The sequence below is a fragment of the Miscanthus floridulus genome, chromosome 13, assembly GCF_019320115.1.
Source record: "Miscanthus floridulus cultivar M001 chromosome 13, ASM1932011v1, whole genome shotgun sequence".
In the NCBI taxonomy this organism is placed as follows: domain Eukaryota; kingdom Viridiplantae; phylum Streptophyta; class Magnoliopsida; order Poales; family Poaceae; genus Miscanthus; species Miscanthus floridulus.
Window position 1 is genome coordinate 15,255,687 of NC_089592.1, and position 13,997 is coordinate 15,269,683.

Below are 13,997 nucleotides of genomic sequence, written 5' to 3' on the forward strand. Positions count from 1 at the left end.
CCTCCACCTAAACCATTTCCACTCGAGGAACCTCCGCTCGACATTTGCTAAAACTAAACCAGAAAACAAGTTGTGTGGATGTGGAGCAAGACATGGAGCACTATATATAGAGATGAAGGCAGGTTCACCATGAATGCTACTTGACAAAAAACATGTGTGCGTACTCATTTATTGAATCTGAAAAGGCTAGATGCTTCATCTGAAAAGCCTACAACCATGACTGGTCATTTCATCTGAAAAGGCTACACCTGTGTTTTGTCACTTCATCTAAATGCAGTACATCACTCTGATATTAATTCATTGCGTATACAGATACAACAGTAAACGAATCTAGGCTTTTAAGTGAGTTTTCAAATAGACTAGTAGCCCTTTCAGTGACTGCAACAGTACTTGTAGCCCTTTCAGTAACTGCAACAACACAAGTAGTCTTTTCAGTGATACAAACAGTACCACTACAGTCTTCGGATAGTTAACGAAGTACATGGCATAAGACCATCTGAAATAAAATCATAGTGCATTACAACATAATAAAAAAAGTCCAGGGAATAAGTTCATCTGAAATAAAAGCAGAGTGCATTACAACATAGTAAAAAAAAGTCCAGGGCTACACGACATCGCTTGTGAATGAACCAAATACCTACTGAGTGCAACGAGGCCACTTTCCCTTCCTCTCGGCATCGGGATTCTCCTCCATCGCTGCCTTCGCTCGGCGCACACGCTCAATCTTCTTCTCCCTCTCCGCCCTGTACGCAGCAACACGCCTCCTTTCCTCCTCTTCCTTATGCTCCTTTTCTATAGCCTCCAGTCTGCGTCTCTGCTCAAACCTCTCCTTAACCTCCGCATCCCACTCCTTCAGGCCTTCTAGACGCTGCTTGTCCGACTCCTTGATCTCAGTGTCAATCCACTGCTCAAAGTCACACAGTGGTGGAATGGTCTGCAAGAAAAACAAATTGTTACAAAACAAATAAATAAGCAATACTTAATATCACAAGAAAATTAATTAACACAATAAAAATTCCTCACAAACGATGCATGGCGTTGTTGCTTTGTAGGTTCCCATGCATAATTGGGACACATCCAGTATCTCTGCCTATATGTTTCCTCATCTTCAGAGATGTCTACCTTGCAAGGATCACCACAAAAGCACATTGGTCGAGGAACACCTTCAGGAAGAGGCTTTAGGTCGTACGGATTTGCCCTCTGGCGACCATAGCTACAATTGAAAGAATTTAGTTATATTAACGGAGAACCAAACCTAAATCTAGGGTTTTCTATTTGTTGCACAGATAATGAATAAACATTGGGATTACCTTGGAATACGAGCTTTACCACGCCTTGGCATCCTAACGTTACGAAGAAAACGCCTTGGTCATAACAAATTGAAATGTAATGACCAACAAATAAATAAAATACATAGTAACCCTAATGACCAACAAATAACTAACCCTAATGACACCTACAATAAACAAATAACCCTAATGACCAAAATAACTAGAAACCAAACTAACCTAACATGTTCATCACATAAAACAGTTAAACAACAATGCACTCAATCATCCTTTGCCATACATTTTGCAAATGCAAACACAAATATACCAAATCACCAAACAACCATGATTCCACATGATTAGGGACAATGTAAGCACATCTACGCGGATAGAATAGAGGAGGGGAGGGACCATTACCTCGAGGAAGCTTCGGGAGACAAGATCCGGGCACCGGGGGTCGATTTTGGAGGTTAGAGTTTCGTGGGGGATTTGGGAGCCGTGGGGGAATGGAGGAGGGGAGGGAAGAAGAAGAAGGGGCCTCGGCGCGGCCTAAAGGGTGCAGACCTCGGCGTTGAGTCGGGCCGCGCCGAGGTCTGGAGGCTTAGCGTTAAGTGACCCAACGCCGAGCTGCTGGGCCACCGTGCTTTGTTGGGCCGCCTGGGCCGCGCTCCGGATGGGGCCGGAGCTCGGCGCTCAGTCCGACCGCGCCGATGTTGGGTACTTGGCGTCGGCTGACACGACGCCGACGTCTCGGACCCACGCGCCAACGTGGCGACGACGACCCCGGTCGTCCATGACGTGGCAGTACCTCGGCGTGGCGTGACACGACGCCGAGCCTCATATCTCGGCGTCATGTGCTAAGACGCCTAAAAATGGTCTATTTTCAGAAATTGTTTTGGCGTTGGTATTTTTCTAGAAATTGTTTTCAAAAGAGACCAAAATACGAAAATTTCACCAGCTCAAGTGGAAGCGTCCCACCGAGCTGGTTTTGGCTGAGGTAGATCTCCTGAATGATCTGCTTCGGGAGCTTGCCAAGCAGTTCGCTGATGTCTCCAAGAATACTGTTGTGCCCGAGCTCAAGACTTGCCAAGGACTGTTGCTGTTGCCTTTGAAATCCTCTAGCGCTCCCCCTGCACAGATGCTCCGTGCGGACACCCTGGTGAAGTCGTTGCTTTCGACATCGATCTGGAGCAGGTTGCTGTTGTTGCTCCCGAGCTGCGACGAGTCCAGGTCGCCTCCGAAGCGATTGTTGGACAGGAGCAAGTATCTAAGCTTGCCAAGACGGGAGAGCGTGTTCGGCAGCGGTCCTTCCAGGTTGATGTTGTACCCCAAGTCGATGCCTCGCAACTCTGACATGTTTCCAATCTCTAGAGGGATCCCCCCGGACAAACTGTTCTGACTCAGACCAAGCCAGGTAAGCCTGCTACCGCTAGCTGCTGCTGGCGGGATTACTGAGCCTGTCAGGGCGTTGTGAGTGAGCTCCAGCACTTGCAAGCTTGTCAGGTTGCCGATCTCATCAGGGATCCTGCCTTGCAGCAGCAGGAATTGCAGCGCCAGCACGCTGAGGTGCTCGAGCTGCCCGATGCTGCGTGGGATGGGCCCCGTCAGGAAATCGAAGGAGATGTTGAGCGAAACCAGGCCGGTGAGGTTGCCGATCCCCTCGGGTATGGCGCCGTACAGGTTGTTCTGCGACAGCTGGAGGGTCTGGAGGCGAGGGAACGCCGAGAAGTCCAGCGCCGCGAGCGTCCCGCGGAGACCCGCGTCGAGGTCCTGGCTTGCGAACGTGCCGGTGATGTTGAGCCCCGTCACGTCGCCGGCGGAGTCGCAGGTGATGAAGTCCCAGCTGCATGGGCTGGAGGAGTTTGCCGGCGTCGTCCACGAGCTGAGGTACGTGTCGCCGCCGCTCAGGCTTGCCTTCCATTTCAGCAGCGCCCGGGATTCGCGCCGCCGTCCGCCGTCGTCCGCCGCCGGCACGACGGCGCACCGTAGGAGAGAGATACAGGAGAGTAGAAGGAGGAAATGGAGGTGGAGGTGCTTCATCGCGCATTCGTTCAGGAATGGTCGGTCGGTGGACTAGATTGTCTGTACGTGTACCAAACAAAGGCGCGCGATGGATGGTTCCGATCGATCGAGCGGCGACCAATTCCAGTTCAGTTTCCAGGGCGCAGCCGCGTGCATCACTCATCATCACTGTACCCAAGTTGATTTTGTGTAGCTAGCGTGGCAAAGCGAGACGACTCTTGCTGCACAGCTCCATTTGGCGCCTCTATTACGACATACACTACCTAAGAAAGCTGTCGTGCCGTGTCAAATCTATAATTTGACTCACAGCCGGCCGGCTTTGGCCGGAACGCGGAATGACTCAGCCCAAAGACCCTGTTGATTGTAAAGGAGATGATAACTTTTGCCGGCCAGCAGTTGGCTCAGTCGACCAGCTACGTCTGGGCATGTGGATGGTTTGATGGTTCATGAAAATATCTAAATTGATATGGTTAGGACCTTCTTCTTCAATGCCATGGATTTGCCAAGACCCACTGATCTGTCCTTGTTGGTGCCAAAAAAAACCCAGCCAACTTTCAAATCAGTGAATTGGCACACAAGGAGGCCTTAATGGTCCCAAAGGAATAGGTGGGCTTCTTTCAGACCCTTCTTCAAGCACCGGCCCAAAACAAATGGGCCAAAAGTCTATTTGATTCTAGTTTCCCGCATGTTTTGCATATGGGGGCCCAGGGGGTGTCCTTTATCTCTGGCTGCAAACCATCCTCCATTGGCATGCTTGTTTCTAAACCATCCTCTGTCAGAGAGATTGAAGAAGCCCTACCCAAAGAGGACAGTGAGGAGACCTAGGCCAACAAGAAGAGAGGAAGAAAGGGAAAGGCAGACACACCCATTGTGGACTCAGTTGTCAGAAGAAGCGACAGGGTGAGAGCTAACACTAATGGTTTCAAGGTGAGCACGTGCAGGATCAAGAATTGCCTGGGTTGTTCCAATGACCCACCAATCTTGTCACCACTCTCACTGAAGAATATTGGAACTTCTTTGTGCCAGCTTCAGGAGGAGTAGCTAGAGGAACAGGTTCTCGATCATGGGGAAGAACAAGCTGGAGCTAGTAGGAAAGAAAGTGAAGAAAAGCAAAGGGGACAAAGGCAAGACCCCTGAAGGCCAAGATGAGGAGAAGAACAAAGATGATGAATACAATGACAACTCATTGCTCCAGGGTGGTTGAGACTTGGTCTCCCTCTTTTTGTTTAGCTTTTTAGTTGTTTTCTTTCCTTAGCAGTAATCTGTTAAATCTTTTGTCCTGGTTTGTGGCCCTGCGTTGGCACTGGCTATACCTGAACTTTTGTGCTTTCAGCACTGAATTGGCTATTATCGTGTCTTTCTTTTACCTTGGTTATCTTTTTCCTGGGTGTGGTGGTGTTTCCCTGGTAGGATTGTACTCCTACCGGTTACTTAGCCTGTTTCTTCCTTTGTTTTTATGGCACACAAAAGAGCTTGAAAAATACTAAACTGGAATGTCAGAGGGCTGAACTCTGACAGAAAATGAAACTCCATCAGGGACAAAGTGGTTGAAAGCAAGAGTGAGATCATCTGCTTACAGAAAACCAAAAAGGACAGTTTTGACTCAGACTTCATCAAGAAAATATGTCCTTTGGATTTTGACTCCTTTTAATTTCTTCCCTCAATAGGTGCATCTGGTGGAATTTTAGTGGCCTAGAAGAGCACTGCTTTCTAGGAAAACCTTATTTTCGGTAATACGTTTGCCTTGTTAGTGGAGTTTACTTCAAAACTCAACAATGAGACTTGGCTCTTAACAACTGTCTATTCCCCTTGTACACCTCATGGTAAAAGGGAATTTTTAGATTGGTTCAGAGAAATTGAAATGCCTCAAGATGTTGATTGGCTTGTTGTGGGTGACTTTAACCTTCTAAGAAAACCTATGGATAGGAACAGGGAAGGTGCAGATCTAAATAAAAAAAATTTGTTTAATGAAGCAATTAATAAGCTAGACTTGATTGAGTTACCCCTTCGTGGAAGACAGTTCACTTGAACAAACAAGCAGTTTTCACCACTGTTGGAGAGGCTAGACTGGGTTTTTACCTCTAACTCCTAGACCTCAAAGTTCCCTGACACTTTGGTTAAACCCTGGTCATGGAAACATCTCTGGCCTTGCGTAGTTGAGATTGGCACCTCAATTCCCCAAGCTCAAATTTTTAGATTTGAAAATCACTGGCTCAGTCATGATGAGTTTATCTCTGTTGCTGTTAATGGATGGAAAGGCCCTGAACACATCACAGACCATGCCAAGATGCTGACTGCCAAATTCAAGAACTTAAGGAGGGAGCTGAAGGAATGGAAATCAACCTTACCAAAACTGGCCCTTGCAATTGAGAAAATCAAATTAGTGATGTATTTCTTGGAAACCATTGAACTGTTCAGGGACCTATCATTGCCAGATGGAACTTCAGGAACATCTTTCTTTCTATATGAATCCTGCGCCCAAACCACGGCCGGACAGCGTGCCACGTCGCCCGCTTTTCGTGGCCGTTCGATCGGGCGCGTGGACGGCTCAGATCGGACGAGCCGCGGTCTTTTTACAAAAAAACCCTCGAACTTTAGTCGAATCAACCCGCAGTTCAGGCCTCCTCTCAGTTTTGTTTTCAAAAAAGCCCTCGACCCACACGGAAAAAAAAACGGGTCCATCCTCCCCATCCCGGCGCTTCCTCTCTCGCTGCCTACGCACCAACGCCGTGGCAAACCCCCGCCGGTCCCCGGCGCTGCCTCTCCGCCGCTCGCGTCACCGCCGCAGCCTCCCTTCTTCTCTCTCTCTCCCTCCCGACGTGGTGGCGCTGCAGCAGCTACTACCAGCTAGTACTACTGGAGCGAGCACCACTGAATCAGTACTACTCCACCATTGCTGCAGGCTGCTTGCCTGCCTACAAATAGGGCGCCAGTGACCTACAAAGCCATAGCAGGTTGAGCAGGGATCAGATCAGGGTCAGTTTCCTTCCTGGCTGTAGCAGCAGAAGTGGAAGGGGCATGCAGAGGAGCACGAGGCGTGGTTGGAAGCCGGCCTGTGCTACCCTCGCTAGCTCTCCTGTGCCTGCGCGCGGCCACCTCCGCACGCTTCGCACTGCCAGCCCGGTGGCTCCCAGGCTGGGCGGCGCAGCCCCCGGTGGTGCCCCGCCGGTGGCTGCCTCCCGGCACAGACGCTCCCTCCCCGAGGTCGCCATGCCGCCGCTGGTAGCCTTGAGGCCGCCGGCGCCGCGAGCCGCCCCCACCATCTCCGGCTCCATCTTGCGACGCACTCCGCTGCTCCGCGGCCGGCCCTGCTGCCGGATCCACTCCGCGCGCCCACTCTTCCTCTCCCTTGGTGCCGGATCTGAATAGTACAATTGCCGTTCTTCCAATTTCAGTCACATTTTTTAATTTCAATACATTGCTCAGATTGGCACCTTATAAAAAAAATCCCTGTGTTTCTGCTACACTGTAGGTCAAGGAGGACCACTTCATCCTAGAAGACTCTGTTGTAACGATTAGTTGAATGGCTCAGAGTCAAGAGTAATGGCCAGTGTTGAAAAAGGGAGCTTTTCTCTGCTGCTACACTGTAGGTCAAGGAGGACCGCTTCATCCTAGAAGACTCTGTTGTAACGATTAGTTGAATGGCTCAGAGTCAAGAGTAATGGCCAGTGTTGAAAAAGGGAGCTTTTCTCAATTCAGGTAGGTAAATGCAGAACCAGAAGAGCAAGGAGAGGCTCAGAGAAATCACCCAATCCTAGGCCATTCAGGCTTACGGAATGATGTCAGTTTTTATGGTCCCCAATTCTCACTGGGTCTCTAAAATATGTTTAGCTGAATTGCTTTGATCATTATGGGTTTACCATGTACAACTCTGACCCTGAATATGTGCTCTATGATTACAATGAGAGGAAATCCAACACTGAATAGTTTAGTGATGCTTTTTCCCCTTTCAGGTAATAATCGTAAGATGCTCCACATGATCTCTCCTGAATCAATTTGCCCACAACATGCTTACCCAAGACAAAAGGTGGATTGGAGATTTTGGATTTGGAAAAGTTTACAAGAGCTCTTAGGCTTCGCTGGTTGTGGTTCAAATGGAAGCAAAAGCTGAGAGCTTGGAAAATTTTGGAAATTCCGTGTGATAAGGTGGACCGGGAGCTTTTTTATGCATCAACAATAGTCACTATTGGGGATGGAAAGACGGCCCCTTTCTGGTCATCAAACTGGATAGATGGAACCATGCCAAGGTCCATTGCACCGCTGCTATATGAAAAGACGAAAAGAAAGAAAATCACAGTACGTCAGGCGCTGACAAATAACAAGTGGATCGATCACATCTACCCACCGTCATCTCAGGAAGAAGTGCTGCAGTTTGTTAGGCTGTGGGAGGCGTTAAGGGAAGTTCATCTGAATGATACGGCCGACGATGATATCACTTGGAGATGGACAGCAGACGGTGTATATACCACACGAAGTGCTTATCAGGTGCAGTTTGTCGGAGTCTTCAGTAGGATCAAAATAACTCCTATTTGGAAGGCTAAAGCGGAGCAAAAATGTCGTTTTTTTGCATGGACGTGGCAAATAATCTGTCCAAACGTGGATGAACCAACAATACATATTGCAAGCTTTGCGATAACGATCAGGAAACGCCAGTTCATCTATGCAAGGATTGTCCATTCACGAGGAGCTTTGGGGCATTTTAAAGCAGTGGTTCAATTTGTCGGTTTTGGATTCAGTTAGCACTACAGGGTCAATATATATATAGTTATTGGTGGAAATGTCGGTGGAAATTTGACAAAACTCAGAGAAGGGAAGTGGACGGAATTTTAATATACTTCTGGTGGAATATACGGAAAGAGAGAAATAGAAGGATTTTCCAACAGAAATCTCTCAGCTCAAGACAAGTAGCTTCTATTTGCAAAGATGAGATCACACAGTATCGTCTGGCAATGGCGATTTTTTTTAATTTTAACACTTTTTAAAAACTAATTTTAAATCTAACATTGTCTGTTTTTTTTTTCAAAACTCACACTTTTGACCGCGTCTATTGCCATGGCGCGGCCAAAAGCATGTGTCGCGCCATGCATGGTGGCGTGGCAGGGGCGGTACCTGGACGGTTTAATCGGAACTTTCCGCACCGATAGTGGGAGTTAGTCTAGGTATTGCTTGACGTAAAACCAATAGTGGATTTAGTGGATTTGTTTCTGTTTTTTTGTTGAATCTTTTTCACGGCCGAATAGAAAATTTGATTAGCTAATGATTTTTTTCGTCTTTCATAATACGGTTAACCACCATGTTAACTAATCGATTATGAAAAATTAGATTGGATTGAAACGAATATTTTTTATGGGAACTTATTTTTTTTTGGCTTTTTGGCCCCGTATTGTAGGATCGGCAGCGATGCGACCATGGACCTCGACGTCGAGATACCCTGGGACTGTCGCTTCCCGAACTAGTTGCTACTTAATCTTGCCGGCAGTGCTACCGCGACGCATTAAAACGAATATGAAGCAAATAAATAAAGTCCGTGCGTAAGTTGACAAGCTGCCACATATCATATTCATTGGTTTGACATAAGTTCGACATAACATAACCAACTAAGTCTGCAAGTTTCGGACGCCAATATTGATTCGACCTAACAAACTAAGACCCAAGAGTGTAAGGATCCCTCGGACGCCTCTGTCTCTTCGGATTTGTTGGCAACACATTGGGAGTGTAGCCAACGTCGGTGTGGTCGCGTCGCTGGTGCGTACGGCTCGTACCCTACAAGTATATGATATGCATGATTACTTAGAATTATTTATGATCGTTAGTTCATGTAGCCTACGTATTTAAAGAAACTGCATTTGTTAGTACCTGTGAGGCTCCTTGGGTACCAAGCGGGGCACCACCTAGCTAAGACATGCCGATCTCGTCATGCGGCCAATCGTCCCACTGGTCGTGCTGTCTGTGGAAGCCTGGGGGGTCGTCGTCGTCGTCATCGTCGTCCTCATTGTCCTCGGTTGCAGGGTCCTTCCCAGCGCTATGATGTGGTGGTGTACGCACCGTGGAAGTGGCACCTGTCACCGGCTGAGAAGAGCCGGCTGGTGTCCTCAAAGAGGCTGAAGACGTGCCATCCGACCACGCCGGGAGTGGCGGCTCCTCATAAGGAGTGTCCATGCAGCTCAACTTTTAAGCTAGCTTCCTGTAGCTCTTCTTCACCTTCTGCATAAATAGACGTTAAAGTTAGTGCATTTTCCAAACGTATATACACTAAAGAAATATTTTCGGAACGAACAAGTTTATGTTTATCTCTACAAAAGCCTCGAGAATGCCTGGCCCCAGTCCTCTAAACTCGTGAAGCCGGAACGCTGCTTCGTTGGATAGCCTCGACAATTGTGTCGCCTGGGTACAGAAATGCGGTTGAACAGTTTTAGTATACATACTTAATACCAAATGGATAACAAATTGTACCATTCAAGTATCTTACCATCTTTCTATATGAATCCTGCGCCCAAACCACGGCCGGACAGCGTGCCACGTCGCCCGCTTTTCGTGGCCGTTCGATCGGGCGCGTGGACGGCTCAGATCGGACGAGCCGCGGTCTTTTTACAAAAAAACCCTCGAACTTTAGTCGAATCAACCCGCAGTTCAGGCCTCCTCTCAGTTTTGTTTTCAAAAAAGCCCTCGACCCACACGGAAAAAAAACGGGTCCATCCTCCCCATCCCGGCGCTTCCTCTCTCGCTGCCTACGCACCAACGCCGTGGCAAACCCCCGCCGGTCCCCGGCGCTGCCTCTCCGCCGCTCGCGTCACCGCCGCAGCCTCCCTTCTTCTCTCTCTCTCCCTCCCGACGTGGTGGCGCTGCAGCAGCTACTACCAGCTAGTACTACTGGAGCGAGCACCACTGAATCAGTACTACTCCACCATTGCTGCAGGCTGCTTGCCTGCCTACAAATAGGGCGCCAGTGACCTACAAAGCCATAGCAGGTTGAGCAGGGATCAGATCAGGGTCAGTTTCCTTCCTGGCTGTAGCAGCAGAAGTGGAAGGGGCATGCAGAGGAGCACGAGGCGTGGTTGGAAGCCGGCCTGTGCTACCCTCGCTAGCTCTCCTGTGCCTGCGCGCGGCCACCTCCGCACGCTTCGCACTGCCAGCCCGGTGGCTCCCAGGCTGGGCGGCGCAGCCCCCGGTGGTGCCCCGCCGGTGGCTGCCTCCCGGCACAGACGCTCCCTCCCCGAGGTCGCCATGCCGCCGCTGGTAGCCTTGAGGCCGCCGGCGCCGCGAGCCGCCCCCACCATCTCCGGCTCCATCTTGCGACGCACTCCGCTGCTCCGCGGCCGGCCCTGCTGCCGGATCCACTCCGCGCGCCCACTCTTCCTCTCCCTTGGTGCCGGATCTGAATAGTACAATTGCCGTTCTTCCAATTTCAGTCACATTTTTTAATTTCAATACATTGCTCAGATTGGCACCTTATAAAAAAAATCCCTGTGTTTCTGCTACACTGTAGGTCAAGGAGGACCACTTCATCCTAGAAGACTCTGTTGTAACGATTAGTTGAATGGCTCAGAGTCAAGAGTAATGGCCAGTGTTGAAAAAGGGAGCTTTTCTCTGCTGCTACACTGTAGGTCAAGGAGGACCGCTTCATCCTAGAAGACTCTGTTGTAACGATTAGTTGAATGGCTCAGAGTCAAGAGTAATGGCCAGTGTTGAAAAAGGGAGCTTTTCTCAATTCAGGTAGGTAAATGCAGAACCAGAAGAGCAAGGAGAGGCTCAGAGAAATCACCCAATCCTAGGCCATTCAGGCTTACGGAATGATGTCAGTTTTTATGGTCCCCAATTCTCACTGGGTCTCTAAAATATGTTTAGCTGAATTGCTTTGATCATTATGGGTTTACCATGTACAACTCTGACCCTGAATATGTGCTCTATGATTACAATGAGAGGAAATCCAACACTGAATAGTTTAGTGATGCTTTTTCCCCTTTCAGGTAATAATCGTAAGATGCTCCACATGATCTCTACCTGATGGATGATAACTGCGTGAATGATATAGTCATATATGCATTGGTGCTTTCCTCAAACTGATTTACTGATACACATATTGGCAGTCAAGGTTTCCTCATATGCACCAGCAGCAAAATAGTTTTATTGGGTCACCAAGTTCTTCGGTTACCTCATTTTCGATTACTATAAAGTTAGCTGCCGAATTTAGGTATGCTATGCCTCCTCTTTCTATTTTGCATGTTTCTCCAGTCTCCAGTTTTGGGATGCACTCCTTTTCTTCACTATTAATGATGTTGTTTTCCAACTATGTTTGTCAAACTTAATATTAAATATTTGATGGACCCCCCCCCCCCCCCCCCCCCAAAAAAAAAAAAAAACACTATTGTTTAGTTACAGGGTGCCGGCACTTCTTCTCATGACATTAGGCTACATTAGAGTTCTCACAATTCTTTTGCCGATTAAAGTTAAAAAATAAACATTTTTTTCTTCGCACCTGATGAAGATGTTGTTTCCCATATTACCATTCTGCAGATCTTCCATGGACCTGACAATGATGTTCTCTGGCTTCCAAGGGATTTTCATATTTATGCTGCGAATATGTTTGGTGCTTCCAAGGTAAGTACTGGCAATAATATATACTTTTCACGCATTTATCCTATTCTGCAGAGATTCATGGTTTTTAACACATTCGATACCATTTGCTTGCTAGATCTTTTTTGCTGTAGCGTTTGTGTGCCATGCACTGCCTAAATTGAGACCCCATTTTCGCAAGGATCAATGCATTTGTAATTGCTCTATGAAACGAAAGGAATATGATTAACTGAAAACCAATATTATCATCTACAAAATATATAAAAACCTAACACTGTACCACTTCAAAATTGTATTATTTTAAGTGGGCACAAATAGTATGGCTATAATCTGATGACATTTCTTTATAGATGCTATGCTGAAGCAATATCTTTTACATGGCCTGCTTTCTAATAAATGAGGATCTGCAAAGAAATCTTTATTTGATGCTTCCATTTTCAAATAGGAAATCTGTACAATATTTATAAAAGTACATCTTATTGCTTATCTTCCACCATTTGTGTTTGTCAGTGCAGCCTGGAGCGCGAATGTTTATACCACTGAATATGCCAACAGAAGCACCAATTTAAGTGAACAATAAGCAATATGATGCCATTCTGTGTCGACGCCGTGCCCATGCCAAAGCAAAGAGGGAAAACAGGCTGCTCAAAGCCACAAAAGGTACTTTGCACATCTCAAACTGTTGGTTGAACACCTTAACTGTCAACTTTGACTGCTGCTACATCACCATTGCATGCAACAAATCTTCTGTTCTCTTAGTAGCATTTATGTCAGTCAGCTGTCTCCATGAGTCACGCCCTCAAATCTGTAACTGTTAATTGAATTACAGAATTGTCACACACCCTGCCTGTTAGCCCCAGTGAGAACAGGTACGTGGCAACCATGGTAGCAGGCGCTTGCCGACTGGCACCAATACGTTCCGTCTAGCTCAGTCCCCGGACTTGCTCCCGTCGGCTGCCCGCTGTGGTGACGTTATCTTCACCTCAGAGTTGACGACAAGACCATACTATCTCAGTTTGTTCAGCGAGCGTTGCATGGGATGGCAAACTCTGTTTGTTGAGTGCTTTCACTTGGATCCCATTCAAAGCAAAGTCCACTCAGTTCAGAAAAAAACTTAAGAATCTCAGTGAAATCCGTACATCCAAAATACTCTTACTGATGAAACATATGCGAACTAATTCACTCCGAATAAAGGAAGAACAAATATCCCTGTTAACAATCTCTACTCTTTACTATAATCCAATTGTATCAGCCGATGCAACAAATTGGTGCGTTCAAAGATAGCCAGAAAATTAGAGTACTCTTTACAAAAGTAAAGCATCAACGACATATATAAAAAATTCCAATGGGCTGGGCAGCTGGCCTCCTCCGAGCTGGGCGCGGCAATGCCGCGCCGGTGTTTCTAGTGGTTTCTGAAAAGCTAATCTTCCTGTTGAAACAACAGAGAACTTACTGGAGGCAAAGAGGGAAAGTCAGATGGGTAAAAGAAGATGCTGCTAGAAAAAATTTTCACGCAATGCAACAATTAAACACAGAAACAACAAGATCACCTCTCTGCAAGATGGATTGGGGAACACCCTTTGTGGGCATGAACAAAAAGCTGAACTTTTATGGAACTTTTTTAAAGGAAGGATGGGCATAACATAATACAATCAGATGATATTTGACCTAAACCACCTTATCCAACCTTTGGGTGGCCTAGAACGGTTGGAGCTACCCTTCACTAAAGAGGAAGTCGAGAGGGTAGTCATCAGTTTGCCAAACAATAAATCTCCAGGCCTAGATGGTTTTATTAACTGTAGCACCGAGTTACTGTAGCTTCAGAAAACCCTGTGACCGTCGGAAGTTCAGTACGGTAGTTCTGAGAGTTCGCCGAACCAGCTTAAATAGCCAGGTCAAGGACACGTAGTAACCTTCGGTTAATCGTTTTACGTGAAGCGAGGACGAAAGCGTAAACGGGTTACTATGTAGGTGGGGCCCACACCTCGGTAGAGTGGGCCTGGGGCGTTACAAATGGTATTCAGAGCCAACTCTCGCGGTTTCACGGACATATGGCCAAGGACGCGTAGTAACATTCGGTTAACTATTTTACGCGAAGCGAGGACGAAAGTGTAAGCAGGTTGCTAGGCCTGG

At 47.4% G+C, this 13,997-nt stretch overlaps 1 protein-coding gene and 1 long non-coding RNA gene across 4 annotated transcripts; one reads left to right on the plus strand and one right to left on the minus strand.

Annotated features, from left to right (window-relative positions):
* Positions 1-2,219: 2,219 nt before the first annotated feature.
* Positions 2,220-3,308, minus strand: LOC136499506 (disease resistance protein BAK6-like). The gene has a single exon (XM_066495134.1). It carries the CDS (start codon positions 3,306-3,308, stop codon positions 2,220-2,222), a length of 1,089 nt encoding a protein of 362 aa, XP_066351231.1.
* Positions 3,309-10,274: 6,966 nt separating this feature from the next.
* On the plus strand, positions 10,275-12,869 carry LOC136501816 (uncharacterized). 3 transcript variants are annotated; one of them, XR_010770376.1, is made up of 6 exons: positions 10,275-10,672; positions 10,777-11,003; positions 11,258-11,481; positions 11,805-11,888; positions 12,380-12,524; positions 12,694-12,867. It is a non-coding gene; the product is annotated as an uncharacterized lncRNA (long non-coding RNA). The 3 variants fall into 3 exon arrangements; XR_010770377.1 differs by having other exon boundaries at positions 10,275-11,003; positions 12,375-12,524; positions 12,694-12,869; XR_010770375.1 differs by having other exon boundaries at positions 10,275-11,003; positions 12,694-12,866.
* Positions 12,870-13,997: the final 1,128 nt, after the last annotated feature.